This window comes from Heterocephalus glaber, unplaced genomic scaffold (genome assembly GCF_053883595.1).
Source record: "Heterocephalus glaber isolate CG9 unplaced genomic scaffold, H.glaber_assembly_v1.0 deba00000347, whole genome shotgun sequence".
Classification (NCBI taxonomy): domain Eukaryota; kingdom Metazoa; phylum Chordata; class Mammalia; order Rodentia; family Bathyergidae; genus Heterocephalus; species Heterocephalus glaber.
This window is the reverse complement of record NW_028258143.1, coordinates 10,022,673-10,044,351: the sequence shown is the minus strand read 5'-3', so window position 1 is coordinate 10,044,351 and position 21,679 is coordinate 10,022,673. Positions and strand designations below refer to the sequence as shown.

Here is a 21,679-nt window from a genome sequence, read left to right as displayed (position 1 = left end):
CCTAGACACCAGTTCCGAAGGCTTCCACACCAAATGGTCCGGCAGAGTCACAGCAACATCCCCATTTCTGCAGTATCAATTGTCTGCACTGGTCAGCTTTTCCACTGATGGGCACAGTATCTGACACCAATAATTTAAATGGGGAGAGGTTTAGTTTGTCACACATTTTAAGGGGATTCATTCCATGGTTAGCTGGCTCCAAAGCAGGAGCATCATGTCTGAAGGGCTGGATTGAGCAAATACTTTTAATTCATGGTGGCTGGAAACCAGAGCAGGGGAGCAGCATAAGAGAGAAATAGACAAGTGACCAGGTATATAGTTCCGAAGGTCATGCCTCTGTGACCCTCTTAGACACACCTAGAAGTGTGCTCTACCAATCTCCTGTATGATACCCAACCTTATCTTCCATAAACTCTATTCGTCAATATAGATGAACAAATCACAATATTGAGGAAAATATTTTCCTATGCTATGTGTATAATTTAAATATTTAAATAAAAAGTTTAAAAATCTGACAATGATATGTGCAATCTATGAGTATATACACTTTTAAATAAAGTACAGAACATAACTTGAAATAATACAATTTGAGAATACTGGTTATGTCTGAGGAAAGAGAAATGGAATTGTAATTGTAATGAATGCTCAGAATTTCTCCTGCATTGGTAGTTTTTTATTTATTTAAGAAAATCTTAACCAAATGTTTTTCTTTATTAGAAAGGTATAGGAGGGTTTGTTTTATTACTCAACTTTTTTCTATGTCTGAAATATTTAATATTGGTAGAACATAGTGTTAATTAAAGGGCTCATGAATTGGGGGTACTTCACTACTAAATTTTTTATAAGAGTTTCTGTCCTTATTTGTAAGTAGATGTTTCCTTACATTTCTAGAAGTATGACACTGGAGTAGTTTAAATTTCAAAGATTCTCTTTACAGTTTAATACTTCAGAAGTAATTTACAGATGACAGCATGCTCTATAAATGTCAAGGAGATATAATTATCACAACATCTCCTGTTTAAAAGACAGATCAACAGTATATGTCTGTTTCATTAAAAAAGTACACCACCTTCTATGAAAGGATTGATTTTTCATTTCTGTGTGTGGCCAGTAATCTTCATGGGCTATAGTTTATAAGGTGATTCCATTTATACTAAAGGTTACAACAACTCTATGCAGTGAGCAAATCAAATTTTGTTATTTATTTACTTTGTACAGATAAGGAAATTGAAAGGCCAAGAGATTAAGATCAAACTACTATATTGTGATACAGAATTCATGACCTAGATAATTGTGATTTAACACCTAGTGTTCCTCTAATCTAGTTAAATGGAATTTTACAGATCAAATTAAACTGAGGCCCAATGTGTATCTTGTATGTTATTATTATTGTTGTTGTTATTTTGTTTTGTTTTGTTTGGTACCAGGGATCGAACTCAGGTCCTTGTACTTGCAAGGCAGGCGGTGGAACCGCTGAGCTAAATCCCCGGCCCTGTTGTTATTTTAATCGAGAGAATAAACTAGTGAAAATCACTTTAAAAATAAGTACATAATCAATGGGACACATATCCTTTCTTTATAAAAATCAAGAATTAGGAGTCCTATTCAAAATTGCAAAAGGCATTGGGCATGGTGGTGCATGCCTATAATCGCAGCATTCAGGAGGCAGAGGCAAGAGGATCACTGTGAGTTCAAAGATAGCCTGAACTACAAAGCAAGACCCTGTCTCAAACAAACAAACAAACAGACAGACAGACAGACAGACAAAAATTGCGATAGGTAACAGCTTCTACTGTTGGAGACTTGCTGTCTGTGTCTGTTCTTTTGGTCCAGTGGGAAAAGTCAGTGTGGAAAGGATGAGTGACAGAGGGTGAAAGTTAGTGAGAATTCTCCTGTATACAGAGAACTAAATAGTGTGGGGCTTTCTTTATAAAGGAAAGAGAAAAAGTCCTTTGCAAATTGAAACTGATTTTCTAAAACCTGGATTAGTTTGTCAGGAGCCGTAACAACTGTCACAATTGGATGGATAATGAACATTCTAGAGATGGAGAGTACAAGGTTGGGATGTTGACAGGGTTCCTTTTCTTTAAGGCCTCTCTTTGGCTTGTAGCTATCTTCTTCTTGTGTCTCCAGATAGTATTCCCTCCACTTGTGCCTACGTCATAATCTCTTCTCATAAGAACACAATCATATTGGATTAGGATTCAACCTAATACCTCAGTTTAAATTAATTGCCTTTTTAAAAGATGCTACCTCCAGATAAGATTGCATTCTGAGGTCATAGAGCAGTGGTGGTGAACCTACGGCATGCATGCCACAGCCGGCTGTTTGTATCAATGAAATCTCTAAAAGGTTTGCCATCACAGTCCTAGAGGTTAAGACTTAGTCTATAACAATATCTGGAACTTTGAAAACAGAAGAAACTCTCATTGAGTGATTATTTCTGTTGTGACATACTGAAGAATGAGATAGCTACTTCTCCCAAACCTCCATGTTGCCCAGTGACAGGGATGTGAGGTGGAGCTTTTTAGAAAAGGCTCTTCCTAATGACACAAAGGCCCCCAAAACTTCAAAATTGGATTTATACTAATGATATTTGCATTGCACTTTTATTTTCAAAGGACTAAATCACCTCAGTAGCTTTTAAAAGGAAAATATTGAAACAAAGATTTGTCTTATATACTATTTCACTTTTTTTCCCCTGTGAATGACATAATTAACTCTCAATGGCTTAATGAGGGATATGAATAGAGAAATTTGCTGTAATTTGTTCTTCAAAATGCACATATATCAATCTGTTTTATTCTCTCCTGCACACCAGCTGCTCTGTTTATGTGTGTTCCCAAATTAAAAACCTGGAAACAATGTAAGACTTCTTTTTGACTGTATATCGAGAAACCATTACCCAAACTTGTCTACAGCCCATCATTCTACCAGATTTTCATAGGCTCAAATTGGGATGTCAGTATTTGAACATTGGCTCAATTTTTCTTTTTTCAGTAGTCGGACTACACACAGGGAAAAGCTAGAATTAGGGCGTGCACCACCACACCTGGCTGACCATATCCTTAGTGTGCATTTCTATGAAAATTATCTTTTTCTCATAAAGTAATGGATGTCTTTGACCAAATAAGGGAAGGACTAATAATGAGGAAGTGGAAGAAGGAAATAAATCCCAATTAATGCCTGTATTATTTTCCAATATGTCTCATTTTCCTCCACTTAAAATCATTTAATAATCAGTTAAATCCAAATTCCTTGGCCTATCACATGAAACCTGTTCAATCTTGCTTTTGAAGAACCCATATACCTAATATCTATCCACTTTCCTGTTTGTACTTTATTCTTCAGCAAAAGAAGTTGGCTTTTTTTTTTTCCAGTGATGCTTATAAATGTTTATCAGTTCTCATGGGGGTGAGGAGAGGAGTCTTGAATTATAGCACTTGACAGTTTTTGTAGTGTAAATACCCCACCTTGGCCAATTTTAAGGTACTCACATGAAGTCCAGTGGCTTGCAAAATTTCTGAAAATTTATCAGTTGGCTCTTGGGAGACATACAGCCAGCTCCTGCAGATAAGTGGTTCTCATTCCTACAAAGTGTTATTTTAAGGCTTTGAATATCTTAGTCCCTTGACTGAGAGTAGTGTTCCCTCTATCCCTGAGAAGCTCCCATTTATCTTTCAAAATTGTAGCTTCGTGTCCTTCTTCCCAAACAGTTTCTTCCTTTCCAAGTGGCTCATCACTCCCTCTCCCTGTTGCTCCTCATCATTCTAAATGCTTTTGTATTGATTTGGTCACATTTTAATATACTTTTGTTTCCCAGGTAGACTTTTGGTCTACTCGACTTTACTCAAATTTTGCAGTTAAGGAAATTAATCATTATAGCTGGCCAGCATGGGGAAACGTAGTATTCCATTTTTAAAATAGCCTTGTATTTATAAGAATTAATAGATTACTCTGAAGCTTTCATTTACTTTTTTTGGCACTAAAAAAATTATATATCCTTCATGGGACTAAGTTTTCTTACCTCCCAAGTGGAGATAATAAAATGTGAACTAATAAGATTGTTGTGAGAAATTGTCTATGCAGTGTAAAACAGTTAGCAGTCAATCGGTAAGTAGTAATAGTAGATTGCATCATCAGTGAAACACACTAGAAGGACCACTGTTATTTCTGATAGTGCTTTGGACAAAAAACAAGGTAGGCCCACCTTCCATGTGTATTTTGCTAGAGTAAAGAAATTTCACTGTTTCAGGTGAAATAGAGTATCCAATCTTAAAATGTGTTATCCTCTAATTTTCTCTCAAGATGCTCCTAACAAATTTAAAAAAAGACTTTCTACTTTAAAGCTTAAAGTACATTTTAAGTTATCCACTCCCATAGCAGGAACTTTGTAAAACTGATTGCATACATTTAATCTATGCACTCCTATTCTTTGCTATTGTTTCTTCAGCCTTTGTATGCATGACTCCTTTCCACTGACTGTTCAGCCTTGTGTTATGCCGAAAGACTGTGAGACCTCTGAGTGGTCCTCCTGGAGCCCCTGTTCCAAGACATGCCAATCTGGGAGTCTCTTGCCTGGATTTAGAAGCAGGAGCCGGAATGTGAAGCACTTCGCCATTGGTGGTGGGAAGGAGTGCCCAGAACTTCTTGAGAAGGAGGCCTGCATTGTTGAAAGAGAACTTCTGCAGCCATGTTCCAGGTATCGTGCATTCTTTGGTGTCAATATTTTAATATATAACCTCTTTTGAGCTGGTGACTGAGATGTTAACAGTAATAAACATAGCTGTTACTCGTATTTATTGAGTCTTTACTTGGTATCGGAATTCCTTTCTAGCCAACGTAAAATAGTGGGTTGATAACACGGCCTTTGGTACTGGCTTCTTGAGTTCAAGTCCTACTTTCATCATTTTTTAATTATATTCATTTCATCATGTTAATTCTAGTCCCTTATGGTACTTATCTATCAGTAGTATTTATTTTATTGGTGCTTAATACATTGTAAATGCTCAGTAATTGTTGGATATTATTACCTGACATGGCATATGTCATTCTTACATCAACTTCTGAAGGCATTCATAGCATCTTCATTTTCCAAATGAGGTCATTAATGGCCAGAAAGATTAAATAATTCTTGAGGTTGAATAGCTAACGTGTGATAGCACCCTGGTTCTAATCCACTTCTGTCTCCAAATCTCATTGCTACTCTATGGCATTGTTTGTATGCCAGAGTCTGTAGGGAGTCAGAGGATACTGGTAAAAAGTGTTGTCATCTATTAATAGCTAGATATTAACATCTTGCTATTACAGTAGTTACATTTTGCCTATTTTCACCTGGTAATGGCCTCCAGTATAATTTCCTTATTGGCTCCTGGTGGGCCCAGTCTGATAATGACAGGAGTCATTTGAGGCTGATTGTTCTGAAGTTTGTTAGAGAAGGATTTGTAATTCCTGAACAACTCTGAACTGTTCTGAACTGTACCTGTTGAATCTATACCTATAAAAGATAGACATTTTCTATAGTTTTTTGTGGCTTTTAAGATTTGAGAAGCATTTCCCCAGAAAAAAATAAAACAAAGCAAAAGTAGTTTGTTATATGAATTAAACATTTGGTGATATGGGAAGGGCAACTAGGTACAAACCCAATGGATTTCTTATAAGGTGAGCCTGACTCTTCCTTAACCCTGACATAATGTGTGTTTTGAGTCAAGGATTATAAAGGCGAGTCTATTATAAAATTCTTAGTCACTCCATTCTTCTTTATGATTGGAATCAGTGTTGTTTGAACATACTCTTTACATAACTGGTTGTTGTTATTACTAGAATGACTGCTTAGCTTCTTAGTGTTACAGAGTAGGTGGATATAGCTTATGGTCCTTAAGTTAGTCTCACAGAATCCTTCATGTTATGGTCAGTTTTCAAGCACAAATTTTGGAGTGAAATGGAGTCTTACAGGTGGCATATAGCTGGGCTCTCTGTTCCTTTGGGGGTTGGGTGTGTCTGGATTAAAATTAAATTTCGCTATGTGACCTTGAATAATCTACACAAGTTCTTCAAGACAGTTCTTTTTTCAGTAAAACATTTCTAATAATATTGTCTGTGTTTGCTGGGTTAAAAAGCTGGAAACTAGGTATGTAAATATGCCAGACCCAGTGCTTAGTACATGAAGGTGCTACAAAAGGGTAGCCATTATTATTAGTATTTCCATGTACTTTTTCTTCCAGAAAGAGAATCCTTCCAAAACAGGCTGCATAACACAATAATTACATGGGCTAGAAATTTATTTCTTCTGGTTAAGCTGGAAAAATTTTTTTTCCTATGCAAGTATAATTCAGAAGGGTTCTGAGTAATAGGCAGGGAGAAATAGAATTTGGGTTTAATGATGGTCTTTACATTTGTGCATCTAGAATTCATTCTTTTCATGGGAAAGCTAGTTACCTTTTCCTGATATTTTCAATAGTTTGTTGATTTGTAGACATACTTTCATTTTTCTTAGTTAAAAACTATTAAGTCAGGGTAATATTTTCGTGATTATCTGAGAAAGTTAAGCTGCATTTACTTTTGTTAAGCTATGCCCTTATTCTATTGGTTAACTACTATGGGTCAATAATTGTAATGGGTATAAATTAACTAAATATAAAAACTACTTAGAATAATATAGAGTTTATCATCAGGAGGGACATTTCTGAGCATGGAAAAGGCATACATTGACATTGTTAAGATTCAGTTCAGGTCCCTGTGTCTCTAAAGCCAATGTTCTTCCGACTACATCACCCTGGCTCTCACAATGGGCTCAGTGAAGATGTTTACTAAGATACATGCATGTGTAAAAATGTACATTAAATAATTTGCATCATATCTCCACACAAACTGATTTGGAATTTTAATAATTGAGGATAGACCCAAGATTAGTCTCTGTATTGATCTTTATTTGATTGATCATTAATGTTTGAAGATACAGCTTGCCAAATTTCACTGATAATGAACCTGACCCTCTAGTTTCATTGTTTAAACATGTTGCTGAATTTGTCATTTATTTAAAGAGGACAGCAAAAGCTTTCAAATGGTGAATCTATAGGAAATAAGTCTTGAAGAATTCATTGAAATACCAATCAGTATTTCCTCTGAAGAATGATCTGTTAACTAATATTTTTTCCTCTTGGTTGAAGGACAAAGAATGAATAAATAACAGCAACAAAATTAACAGTAGCTGAAATTCTTATTTACTTGAAATCTGGGCTGTGATCTCTGCCATAGAAAACATATAGCATGATATACATGATAAGCTCTATCCACTAACTTTTTCTGGTTAGTGATTACAATTTATTGTAAATAAAGGAAATAGAAACAAAATCTATTAGAGATATCTCCTTTCCCAGAATTCATGAGCAATTCATATGCCTCAAATAATTTATTCATCCTGTTTATCCCTAGCAAGAAAATGTGTGTTTCTATGATTTTTAATACTGTTTTAAAATTTCTCTGTGAATGTGGTTTGGCTTTTACTCTTCCACCATATATGTTATAAGGGTTGTGTTCATTCATTCAATATATACCTAGACCTTGCTCTGTACCAAGCATTACGTTAAATATTTGTGAAAACACAGGGAACATAATAGACAAATTTCTTTCTTCCAATAGCACTTAAATTTTAGTGAAAACAAACCGAATAAATAAAATGAATAAACTATATACTTGATGCATGAATTATGAAAAAAAAAATCTTACCAAGATAGAAGCTTCAGAAATGATGTAATGGGAGGGCCAACACATATTGTATAACTAAACAGTATCATTAGAGAAGCCTCATTTGAACAAGTGGATTGAACAAGTTGATACATAAAGGAAGTATATCAATTTGCCACTCAGAAATTTTGGGAAATATACAAAGTAAAGAGTATACTAGAGAAGTGTTTTAGTCTATGCATATGAATATTCTTCATTTGCAGAGCTTTGGGTTCTAATCTTGCCAGCTAGGACCCATGGCTAGCATTTTAACTCAGAAGACCTAGGGTTAGTTCCTGAGGAATGATTCAATGAAAGGAATTATAATGCAGAGGAGTCAATTGAAGGAGAATGAGCACTGCCTGGAACCAGAGCACTTTGGAAGTTGCCTTGGAACTATCAGTTTAACTTAACAGGTGACAAAGACCAGTCTACATTATGCTGACATGGGAAATTTTAGAATTACATGGGAGTTAGCATTGTGTAGCCTTAACTTCGTTTCAGGGGTATTTTGTTTGTTTAAATAAAACTCAAACAGATTCCAAGAAACCTCTTCTTCCAGCATTTCAGTTAACTTATAGGTTTTTGCTCCCTTCCCCACCTCCAGCATAAAATTAAACACCCATATTATATATTATAGCATTATGAATGTGCAAGAGAGAGACAAGATGCATTTGTTTATTATTTGCCAGCTTTGCTCTTGGTTTGGTTATTTCTTGCCTATGGGCATAGTTTTCTTTTCTCAAACACAGAGATGTGCATTGTATGAGATATCTTGGCACTTGGTTCTTTCCTGTGTTCCAATTAACATCTCAACTAAAGGGCAAGGTGAAATCCATTCCATCATGATAGAGAATGAGGCAGCCTTATTTATGAATGGGATAAGAACAGAGGAAACAGTGCCAAAGTACTTTAAATGTTTCATGTCAATATCTGAAACCTCATTCTGGGACAGCTGTGACTGGAGATCCCTTGTGTGCAAGTGGAGAGCCCTATTCTGGCTGAAGACCCTATAGCTAACACATACGGATATTGACAAAATGTCAGCTGTAAACATCTTTCTTAAAAGTGACACCTCAGGGGACTGCCATCAACTTTCATCACCCCCTGGGAAACAACAATTTTCCTGTGAAAATGGCTGTATTATCTCTTAAATGATCATTTAAGTCTGAAATTGAATAGCAAACAGTGTTCAATCATGACAGTGACCAATGAAGTGGAAAACTTTTAAGAAAATCTCAAGGCAGAAGCTTCTTGGCTGATGGTATTGCATAGACTGTATGATATCACTATACAGAAAAACCAATCTGTAAATATTTAATCTTTAAATATTGTTTCAATGCTCCAGTCTGTCACTAAATAGATGAGCTTTTTAAAATCCAGCTTTCCTGCTTATGGTGTGTCTGAATTTACCCTTGTTAGGAGTATGCTAGAAATCCCTTGCAAAAAGTCTATCTGTGCAAACTCAGGCTGCAGGGTCTACCTGGGTCCCCTCCATCCTGACTTGATTTTCTTGTTAAACAGCAAGCCCCTGAGACCAGCCTGTTTTCTCTCCAGCATCTGTTTGAGGCACTGAACTCAATTTTAGACTTTCTAGATAGAATTCTTCTTTCAGAAAACTCTGGAGATTAGTTGATGGATTTTTTTACTTGGCTATTGAAACTGTGATGGTGGCAAGAAAAACAATGAAGGATGAGAATTTGGCTGGGTGGTTTGCTTCCCTTGCCCAATGAAATAGAATGTTATGTTTTGAAGTGATATTTGTTGAGTATCTGCTTCAGCCTGTCACTCTGTTAATCACTGGAGAGTACAGAGAACTGGAGACTTTCAATCTGTATTCACTTGGTTTATTCATTTTAAGAGTCTCTTATCATATACTCTTTCAAAACCAGAGTACACAAAATATTATAACCGTATCTGTGAAGAATGTTTAATAGTTGGGAATGTTCCCACCCATCAGTTCACAGGTGTGGGTATGACTGTTCTCTTCTTTTCTTTCCCTCCCTCCCTCCCTCCCTCCCTTCCTTCCTTCCTTCCACTTTAGAGAGAATAGCTCCTAGATAAGTGACTGGCTCATAGTAAAGTCTTGGTAAACATTGAGTGAATGAGTGAAAACTCATGTGTAGGACAGTTCCAGAATAATATTCTGAACAGAGTACCTTATTCCATGCTTACAGTCATTATATCATGTGTCTGAAGGGCTCAAAGGCATTTTATAAAATGTAGCTGATATTAATATCATCAAAGAGATCAATTAAGGACTTGCACCTTAGCAGGGTGGACACATGGAGCTTGCCAGGATTCTGAATGGTAGCCATGCCTTGCTGGCATTGTGCCTGACTTTCTAGATAAAAAGTCTGTTGGCATTGGTTACAAGAGTTTCTTCAAAGGGGATGAGAAATGAGATTACAGTCTGAGTTTGTAAAAAGTTTGCTTTCTGACACACGTATCACCAGTTGCATCTTTTGAATCCTCTCCCATTGATTTCTGTCACTGTCCCTGCAGTCTCACATATAATGGAAACTTACTAAAGGGCTCTCAAATGAATTAATGGATTCTTTAAGGAAGTAGGAATTTTTAGTTAAGTTAAATATCTTTTCTGCAGCAGCTGAAACATGAAAGAATCATAGCCTGGGACCCTCAAAAGAATAAGCTTTAGGAAAGAAACAACAGTGTTTAAAGAATCAGGATTTTTTTTTCCAGTAGGAAATGGATACCTTTTTATTTGGGTCTATCTATTACTGGTGCCTGTGGTTTCATGAGTCCCCATAGTGCCACTTTAAGTCTTCCTGGATGGAAGATTTGTTCCCCAGTTAGTGTAAGAAAGTTAACGTACTGTTAAGTGCTGTGCATAGTGATAGAAGTCTATTAATAATACATATGTGGAGTTTGGCTAGCAAAGCCATCTGCTGAAGAGCAAAGAGCTTTACACTTCAGAGTAGCTTTCCATAATCAATAGCCCCACTCTATCCAATAAAAAATTACTAGAGCATAAAATGCATAAGGCTTAATCATTTTCCTTTATTTTTTTTTTTTGGTCATCTGTTTGGCAAAAAATGACAAGTTAATTCTTTTCTAAATGCATTTATAACTTTAAAAGAATGGTAGACATAATCATAAATTAGTCATGCTGCAATACACCATTTTCTAATATACACACACACATTTAATTTGAATACCTTGCACTAGGGTTTCAGTTCCAGAAGTGTTTGCAAATCTATATGTGCTCAATCAAAACATGACTGTTAGCTAATGCAATTATTCTTTCCATTTGTCATCATCAAATCACTTAAGATTATATTCTGGGTTTTTTTTTTCTTTAATTATAAGCATTTAGAAGAAGGAGAAAAGAAGCCCACACTTTGTAAGCAAATTAAAACCTTATGAAAGTGACAAAGCTTTGATTCTAAAGTGTGGAGGTTGCTGTAAAACTGTAACAGTACAGGCTGCTTCTTGCTATGAGAGTCACTTTATGTCACATTAGTAGGATGGAAATTTCTTAACAATAGTTACTGAATGTTTTTACTTTTCTAATTTTGGCTTTGCTAATTTAGGATGGATTTACTCTGTGCTTCACAACAATTGATTTCTTACTCTGTGCCTCTGCCTCCTATCAGTTTAAGAAATGGTCTGACTTACAGCATCCCTAGCTTGCATATTTCTCTTAGGAAGCTAGACCACCTGAGTTATTTAATCCTAAGCTTTGAGTAATCATTCTTATTCCAGAATCTGTCTCCCTTATCTCTTGAAGAGACTATGCAATTCCACAGTTAGTGAAGATTATTAATTTTTAAAAAATTAACCTGGTATTTAAAAAAGCTGTATATATCTCCTGTGGATGACAGCATATAAAATCTTAAATGTTTTTACCTCATGTGGATACATTTATTGACTGTTCCCTATCAGTAAACTTAAATTATGTAGAAGATATTTCAAAAAATGAGCAATGAGTTTCAGCTATGAGGAAAAAGTTCAGAAAATAGACTGTTGGAAGTACATGAAGAAAAACTGAGTTTCACAATTAGGATACATGGATGCCTGATGTTAGGGATTTTGTTCTTTGTCTGGGCTCCATCACCTAAGTATTCAGTACCAAAAAATTGAGCTGCTAATATGTGAGTTAAAAGAAAACAAATTAAAATTATTTTTCTCTCCTTTTCTCTCTCATCCTGTGTCTAATCTGTTAGAAGTTTGTCTCCACCTTCAAAATATATCAAGAGACTCATTCCTTCTCACTACATTCACTATGATTTCTGCAATTGCAACCACTATCATTTCTCTCTCTCTTTTTTTTTTGTACCGGGGATCAAACTTAGGTCCTTGTACTTGTGAGGCAGGCGGCAGAATCACCTAGCTAAATCCTGGCCATCTATCATCTCTCTTAGACTGACAAAGGCCTGCAAACTTGCTTCTCTCCACCCTCACCTCTTTCTTCACTCACTAGCCAGGGTAATTCTTTAAAACCTTAAATTACATCATCATTTTGTTTCTCTTTCCAAAATTTCCCATGATTTCTCATCTCATTTGGACAAATGCTTACATTCCTTTCTCTAGTCTATAACATTTTCTATATAGCACAGCTCTTGACTACCCCTCTTTTCCTGTCTTTGCCACTCTACCCAGAGCCACCTGTCCCAACCACACTAGGCTCTGTGATGTTCCTGGAGGGAGCTAAGCACTCTCACACCTGAGGCATTTGAAGGGGCTCTACTTTGTGCCTAGAACACTTCTTGTATTCTTGTGTTCACATCTTCTGCTCATTACCTGTTATTCGCCCACCACCCCGAGTACTTTCTTTGGCATGGCACTGAAGTAGCTCTCCTTTCTCCATCTCATTCTCCACATGTTGTCTGATGCCATGTAAGAGATTATGCATTTGTCTCTGTATCCTACTAGAAGGCAATCTTCCTGAGGTCATAGACTGTATGCACTCACTGCTATGCATCTCTGTTGTCTGAGACCACCCTCAGCCTATAGTTGGAGCTCAAGAATAAGTTGGCGAAGGAAAGGATGAGTGGACACATGAATGAGTATTTGATTTTTTTACTGTTTGAGCAGGCCTATGTCTTTTTCTAGTGGAGCCTATTTATTATCTTCCTTCTGGCTTCAGCCACTCATACAAAATATCTTTATTTTAACTACAGTATTCTCCTTGGAGTTGTATTCCATGTATATTCAGTAGTTGAGTTTTGAGCATTCCCTTTCTCAGAAGTTGGGGTTTCAGAGTGGCTATCTGTGAGCTCTTGCATTAAGCAGGGACATCATAGTTATTCTCACATGAGTAGATGGTATAGTAACCTAACTTTCAGAAAATCCAGGAAGCAATGCATGGCTTTTCATTCCAAGGCTTTAAGAATGGACTTATTTCCTTTCAGAAAGTTGTCTTCTGTACCTATTAATGGGAATTTGAATTTTCACAATTAGAGATTCTTTTATTTGACTTATATTTGGTTCTTTTTAACTTGCAATTATTTCCTGAAGTGCTAAAGTTTGGCCCTGCGTGACTAACAGTGTGCTCTAAGTGTAAAATGATTGGCTATAAAATATTCTGTGTTTTGTGTGACACTAGAAGAAAATGACATTTTGACAATGTGGAATATTATTTGTCAATTAATTACTGACAATATCATTATCACAAATAGAAGGGTTGTTTCGTTTTGTTTTAGTCCAGAACAAACTTCTTCCAGATCGATACTAACATGTGCTGTCCTTGTAATAGTTAGGCAGGTTGCTATTGTTAGTGAATTTGCATTCTCTCTCAACTGATTGAACATAGTTTTTCCATTCACTGTTTTATTGCGTTAGAATATTATTATAGCAAGATGAGAGATGGGCATTAAAATTAGGTAAGCCTGACTTAAGTCCTCCTGTTTCAATCACTGGATACTGAACCTAGGGCCTTCACACTGAGCCACATCCCCTCTCTTTTTATTTTTTATTTTGAGACAGGGTCTTGTTAAGTTCCAGAGTTGCCCATGCTGGGCTCCAACTTGTGATATTCCTGCCTCAGAGATCCCAAGATGCTAGGGTTACAACCATGGCACTGACACCAGGATGGGCCTGAGGTTCCTTGAGGCTGAAATAAGGAACTTAACTTATCATTTTAAAATAAGTTTGCAGGTTCACTGACTCCCATTGCATAAAAAGAATTTTCGGTATGCATCAGTAAAAGAGGCTTGAGAGAGACTAGAGGCAAATAGAGGATGCATTCAAGAGCAGAGTGTGGGTGTTCAGAAAAATGAGGCACAGTAAACTTGGTAATTGGGGATCTTTTAAATGTTTAGGGTGGGGGAGTCTGTGGAATTAAATAATCTGTAGTCTTAGTCTTATCTAGGAGACTCATTCATAATGCCATAATGGTCTGTTCATATAGGAAATGCCAAAAGGGTGGTCCATCCATGGATGAAAGAGGACTATTTGCAAATAAAAAGGGAATGGGCAAATCCCTTTGCAGCTGAAATCCCAGGTTTGCTGTTTTGGGAGAAAGAAGAGTAAATAAACAGGGCCTCAGTTTGAGTTCTGAAGCTGCAGTTTTGCTTCAAAGTACGATTTTTAAAGTCTCGATTTCCTTATCTCCTTTCTATCTAGTTTAATTTCTTCTATCCTACTGTTCCTGGGTAGTTTCCTTCTAAAAGTGGCTTACCAAATATACATTACCAGGTTTTGGGTTGCTTGCCTTTCTTTCTGGAGTTGGATTCCAGGTTCTCCTCTGGAACAAAGAATTGAACTAAAAGAGCAAAAGAGCAGCAGCAAAGTTTATTTGAAAAAGTAAAAGTGAAGAATTCAGAGCAAGTTTGGGCCAAGTAAAAGGGGAAGAAGCAGGATAGAAGTACACCCTTGAGCACACAGGGAGGACTATTGTGAGGAAAACCATGATAACAAGCTCTTCTTGGAATCTGTGTCTTTTTATGCTGTCTACTTCTGAAGGAAACCCAGAACCTCTACGTACAGGTCCTGAGAGTAGTGCTGGGATCCCATGCCTCAGGCTGACGTTATGTCTAGGCCATTTTATTGAAAGCCTGCTGGAAGTCTCCTCAGAAGTTCAAGTGCAGAGCTTTGGGAACTGTTCTGTGCAGGTAACCAGATCCTGTAATTAACACGCCACTTCCCAGCCAGCTCCACCATGCCCTAATCTCCTATCTCATTACCTCACCGCTGAAAGAAAACAAGGGGAAACAGGAGCACCCCAGGCAAGGCTTTATTGGGGAAGGAGCTGCCAGGGTACCTTGAACAATGGTGAGAGAGAGGGGAGACTAACTGGGGGTGAGGATTATATAGGGTGGTGCAGTGGGGAGAATATCCTGAGAGTTGAGCAAAGGGATGCAGGGTGATTGGAAGGAGAGGATCTTATGGGTAGCAGGGTGGAGCAACCAGTTAGGTTTTGCTTCTCCAGAGGGAGTAGTTTTCACACCCAACCAAGAGTTAATTATTCTTTGTTCTGATTATCTCATCTATAAAAGAGAAAATACTATTTTATCATAGGGTTTTGGGGAAGATTAAATCAAATAATGCACCTATATTCCTCGGTGCAATGCTTGGCACAGAATAAGCAGATAAAAATATTGGCTGCTCTTTTTGTTACTAGAGGGATCTGTCAGGCTACCTTAGCAGCCCTAATAAACTAATGCCATGTTTATTCTGTACAGCCAGACCCTTTGTACAATGCAAATTGATCCTCTAAACATTCAAAGGGCCATAATAATTTTTTCTTTTATTCCATGTTTGTCTGTTCTGCCTGAGGCATTTTCACATCTAATTTCAAAGTTCTGCTCACTTATAAGATGTAGGACTCTGGTATATGAGACTCTCCCTGTTCCCCTCCTAAGGAGGAAGACAACATGAGAATGTATTGAAAGCCACTGTAGCTGGGACTGGGGAATTAGAAAGGCCTGGTCTTTGACACGGGTGTAGCCTTAAAAAGGAAAGTGTCCTAGGTGCCAGGAAACAGGTTTTCTGGAGGCTAGAGGACTATCACTGTAGCAACTTCTAAAGGAGAATGGGAGTAACGTTTAGCTGAGTGCACTCCTTTGATTTCTTATTCTGTCAGATCCCACAGACACTTTCTCAGGTTGGTGGGGTCAGGATGTTTGGTTTTCATGGCTTCCAGGTGATTTGTGAGCAAACATAGATAGGGCTTTTGAAAAACATAAAGTAAAAAAGGACGAGCAACGACTAAGAAAAAAAGACCCATATTTTACAAAGAAGTATAGAAGTTCTTTACTGGAGTGCTTTTTATTTCTGTCTCTTGCTGGCTTAGTATTTTCTCTGAGGTAATAAACAATAGTGATAGTGGTAAATGTACTGTATTGTTTTAGAAATTCTACCAATTACCAGTGAATGAAAGGGGTGTGCTTTTGGTCGATGAACTACCAACAGAGTTTTTGTTATTTTATGTAAAGCCATAGTCATTAAACTTACTTTTTCATTTTTCCCCATAATGACTTCCAAGTTCTTCAATTGCTAATTCTTATAAGGTCATGATAGATTAATTGAAAAAGCAATTTATCCAGCATGGCCTATTCCTTTCACAAACAAAAAGTTACTGTGAGTTGCTATGATTCTAAACTTTTTTTTTTTAATTCTGTTTGCTGCACTTCAGTTGTTGGAACTTAGACTGTGGCAATCCTGAATCTCTAATATTGAGTCTTTAATTGAAATCAATTGAATCCCCATGATTAAAGTATAATTATATGGTTGTGTGCATTTTCTGAGGCAACAAGAGGCAAATAGCACACATAGAAGGATGCAAAAAGAAAAGAAATTGCCATTTAGTAAGCATATATTATATGCAAGTTTCAGTGTATGTTATTTTTATCCTCATTTTACAATCATGAAAACAGAAGTCAAGTGACTTATAAGTGGCAAAGCTCATATTCAAACCAGGTTTTATTGACTCTACAGCATGCTTGTCATCTATATCTCACTACTTCCTTCCTATTTAACTTGATGACAATATTATAGGAACCTTGAAATTAACTCCTGTATCTGACTCTTTGCTAGTCAGAGAGCTCTTCTTTTTAGGGAAAGCTTAGAAAAAGAAAGCTTGAAATGAGAGCTTGGTGACCATCCAGGCCTATGTAGCCCGACCTCATTGTATTTTTCCCTAGAATACAGGACTTCCTGTGTCTTGGTCCTTAGAGACATGAGGGAGGAGCCCACCGCCTACATCCTCTGGAGAACAGGGTGAGAATTCTGTGTGAGGAGAAAGGGGTCAGGCCTCCAGCTTTGGGAAAGGATTGTCTCCAGGGATAATTGAACTAATTGGTTTCTCCTGCCCAGGAATGAGAACCTTATTGTTGTCTCAACTCACCCAGCATGAGCAGGACCTAAACTCCGACCTCCAAACTCTCACCTTACCCACTGACATAGTCTAAAGTCTGGAAAAACTTATGAAAAAATTGTCTGAAGACCTTTTCTACAATGGACTACGTGTGTGTGTGTGTGTGTGTGTGTGTGTGTGTGTATTTTACTGGAAATTCTAGGAATTAAACTCAGAGCCTTTGCACTGAGCTATATCCCCAGCCCTTTAAATTTTTTAATTTTTTGTTAGTTTTGAGATGGAGTCTTACTATGTCACTAACTTTCCCAAGCTGAGGTTGACTTTAAGATCCTCCTGTTGCAGCCTTCCAGAGTCCTGAATTTACAGGCATGTGCTATTCTGCCTATGTTACTATAGGTTTTTTGAGCTTTTTACAAGATTAATGATTATCAGCTTTCAGTTTTTTAGAATGGCAAGTATCATTGTGTGGGGTTTGGTCACTGTTACATTCTTAGAGGTTTGCTTCCTTATTATGACATCTGTTATTTATTTATTTATTTATTTATTTATTTTGCTTAAATTCTTTCATTGGTACATTTTAGGTATACGATACATTTACATTTATCATTGGGTGCTTGTCTGGACATCTGTTATTTTATTTCAATTTTATTCTAGTTTTTGTAAGATCAGCATCTTGGTGACTGTGATTACTTTTATTGTTTTTTAAAGTTTTTATTTTGAACAATCCCAAAACCAAGAATTTATCCTTCAAATATGAAATAAAACAACAGATATGAAAATGTTCTTAGGTTTTACTTATTATTCCAGAAGTTAATGAGTCTTTTGTATTTATGTGCTGTAATTTCCTAAATAAAGAAATTATGTCTGAACTAATTCTCCCAGGTGTGACTGCAATAATGTAGTAGTTGTTTTATTTTCTGTGAGTTGTGTATGAACTTCATTGTGTTTTTCTTTTTTGTTGGTGTGCATGACTGTGTGTGTGTATGGAGGTGCACATGTGTGTATTAGAGTGTTTCTTAACCAGTTATAAACCTAGAAAATATATTAAGTCAGTTTAAATAATAGAATGGCTACACATGCAAAATTATTAATCAGTTAAATATAATGACTCCATGCTAACTCATGTTTAATACATACACTTTTATCACAATGGCAAGAGATCAAATGGATAGAAAAAAAATTCCTACATCAAGAAGATTGAAATTTTGGAGATATCTCTGTCTATTTGAAAGAACATAGTCTTGAATTTATACACTGTCATGCTAATTAAAAAAGAAAGGCTAACTTTCTCACAAAATCAACTAGAAGTCTATGAAGTAAAACCCAATTACAATTTCAGCCTTCACTAAGGAACCTCCTTGGATTTCCACTTTCTCCCTCTTAACTCTCTTGCAGCTTCAAAGATGAGATACACCTTCTATTTCTCTATATTCCTTTCCCTCAGTAGGACATCTTGTGCTATTTCCAAGATGGGCTGCTGTGGTTTTGTCCAGGAAATAAAAGGAATTTAGTAATTCAAAGCCAATATCCTTCTTTATCCCTAGGCAAGACTTGGCCCTAGAAAGATTTTTAATACACTGTTGATGTCATTACTTGTTTTCTTTAGAATTGTATATTTTCCTTATTACCTCTTCTTTTTTCAAATAAATCAAACCAAACAGGTATTCCTGGAGAACCTCTGAATGGAAAGAATGCCAAGTCTCTCTTCTCCTGGAGCAGCAGGACCCCCACTGGCATGTGACAGGACCTGTTTGCGGCGGTGGAATCCAGACCCGGGAGGTGTATTGTGCCCAGACTGTACCAGCAGCCACCACACAGAGGGCCAAGGAAGGTAGGCAGCCAGTTCCAGAACAGATATGCTGCTGACTGGAAGGAAGATTAACTCTAATGCCATCCTCTAGTGTTCTTGATGTACTGGGCCCTGAAATATCCATAGATTTAATATTTGTTTTGTTGACTATTTGGAAGCTATCCTTAAATTCTTTAACTTGCAGAAATTTGGAATAGTTAAAGATAGTAGTAGTAATATTAACTTCAGGGACTGGAGATTTAGCTCAATGTAGAGAGCACTTGTCTAGGTACAAGGTCCTGGGTTCCATTTTATCTTTGAAAAAACGTTACGAAAAGGTCACTGGGAAAGTTAAACAAACAAAATAAATAACAAATAAAAAAATACCTACAGAATATGAAATAAATTAATGGTACATGCTAAGGGACTGATATGCTGGAGTTGATAACAAATAACATTATTTATTTTTCCCTCTGAGGCTCTGTGTGTGTGTGTGTGTGTGTGTGTGTGTGTGTGTGTGTGTGTAAATTTCTACATTTCAGATGTCAAGGATACAGTTTCGGCTTTTCCCTCCAGATTTTAATTTATCTGAAAAATCAAAAGAGGAGCAGTATGAAGAAGAGGAAAAAGCATTAGCTGTCTCCATGTTAAGCTCTCTATTAGGCAGTTACAGTCTCGGCTCTTAGTCCATTTGTTGCAACACATGGGATAATGATAACTTTTAGACTGGGAAACTTCCTCAGATTTATGTAAGTCAATTGAAAAGCCAAGAGTGGGTAACAATGCTTGCACTCTAGTAGAATGTGTGGCCTCTTCCAGCCATGTGGGCGAACACAAGCAGTATGCTCTAATCAGTGATAGAATGTCAGGGGGAATGTTGCCTTTTGTGTACAATATGTGAGTACATACTTGTGCTATAGGCTTTGGTTAAGAGGGCAAGAGACATGGTTTTTTGCTGTGGTAATCTATCCCTTTGATTCTGCAAAGCTCTTCAGGTTAAATACTTTTTTGGTAGCCTTTCGGTGTTCCACAGGCATCTATACCCATAGCCTTGAATGATGCACCTTATGAATAATCTTTACAGACTCCTTAGAATATTGCTTCAATCATGATAGTTCACACTTATGAGGATTAGATCTATATATTTATTTATTGCAATATTGTTAAACCCAGAGCTTTAACAATGAGCTACATTCTCCAACAACCTTTTTTAAATTTTGAGACAAGTTTTCGCCAAGTCACTAAGTTGTCCAGGCTGGACTTAAATTTGTGCTCCTCCTGCCTATGCCTCCCAGAATGCTGGGGTTACAGGTGTGCACTACTGTGCCTGGTTAAGGACTTGATTTATTTAAACAATTAATGGTTAAATTTTCCTCTCTAATTCAGTTTTGGAAATTGTTAAGTTATGTACTTTGTGTTACAGGGAAAAACATGAACTGCTTACTCTTATGAATTTTGAAGAAAAGAATTTAGTTAAAAAGTTCCAAGTTTTCTTTCAAGCTTTGGTGATCTTTCCATCCCATTTCTCTTCTTTACTTTAACTACTGTTCAACCATTATAGGCTCTTCAAGAATCAAAGCAGTGGTAAAAATTGTGCAGAATTGTGTAGAATTGACAGGTTCAACTTTTAATCCACTATGGAAAGTTTCACCTTCTAAGGTTTCTTTTGTGAAAATACATTTTCTCATGGATCACTTGTTTCTAAAGTTTTTTCAACCTTAATATTTCCAGCTTTTATATTGGAAAATGTGAAGTGAAAGGATTAGAAATAGAATTTATTCATATAGTAAAAGGAAGAAAAAACAAACTAAATTTAAAAATCAAGAAAAGGTATTGCTTAGGTTATAATTGAGCAGAATGATGCCTATAATCAATCAATCTACCTGTCTACTGATATATCTATTAGCTTACTTAACTACACACATAAACACACACACACACACAAAAACATACACACAAACGAGCATTATCTCCCATTTGATATTAAGTACTGTGTTGATTTGTTAAAGTGCATGCCAATCATTCATTTTTTTCCAAAATAATTTATCATATACCAGCTAGGTTTTAGGTTATGTACTAGGCATTGTGTTTCATGATTTACCATTTTAAGTAGAAGAGCAATTTAATCATTATGCTATAGGATCTTAAATTTTGGGTTCACTGCATGTGGTTAAAACTACTTGACGGTGCCCGAAGGTAATCTTCAGAGGAGGTAATGCTTGTTTGGAGTTTGATCAGAAAGGAGGATTTATTAGAAAGAAGTGTGGGGGAGAAAACATTCATATTAATGGAGATGTTTATGTCTGCTGATGGCATGAACACTTGTGTGAGGAGACCTCAGAGTATAAGAAGTTATAGTGACATTGGAATACTAGGCTTTGTGTGTAGTTCTAGAGTTAAATATATAATTTTTGAGAGTATGGGTATCCACTGCAACCCATATTCTCCCTACTGTAGCCTTTTAAAACAGAGAAGAAATCTCATATGCTTAGCTGTATATAAGAGTCTGAAAATGTCAGGATGCCAAGAAAATTCTCGGGAATGGTCATATCCTATTTGCAAACCTATCTGATTATCCAGGGAAGTTTTGAAATATGAAATAAAATCATTTATATTCTGATAGATGGACAGACTTCTGAAGGAGCAATTGGTAGAGATATTCTACCATCATTTGAAAGACTTAATGTGTCTTCTACTTAGCTTTAGAAATTGGCTTTAAGTTCTGGCGCCTGCCTTGCAAGCTCAAGGTCCTGAATTTGATCCCCGGTACCAAAAAAAAAAAAAAAAAAAGAAAGAAAGAAAAAGAAATTGGCTTTTAATTAAGTAAGCTCATTTGGGTATGAGAATAAGGTGTTAGGAAAGTGGTGTGTTAAAACTTTTCTCAG

The 21,679-nt window shown here is 36.5% G+C and overlaps 1 protein-coding gene across 9 annotated transcripts in view; it reads left to right on the top strand.

Annotated features, from left to right (window-relative positions):
- Window positions 1–21,679, top strand: part of Thsd7b (thrombospondin type 1 domain containing 7B) — a 1,329,200-nt gene that overhangs the window by 723,972 nt on the left and 583,549 nt on the right. For all 9 annotated transcript variants that reach the window (XM_087197681.1, XM_087197682.1, XM_087197688.1 and 6 more), the window contains 2 exons: window positions 4,454–4,702; window positions 18,667–18,836. In XM_087197681.1, coding sequence (XP_087053807.1) covers window positions 4,454–4,702; window positions 18,667–18,836 — 419 coding nt within the window. The remainder of the gene's footprint in view (window positions 1–4,453; window positions 4,703–18,666; window positions 18,837–21,679) is intronic.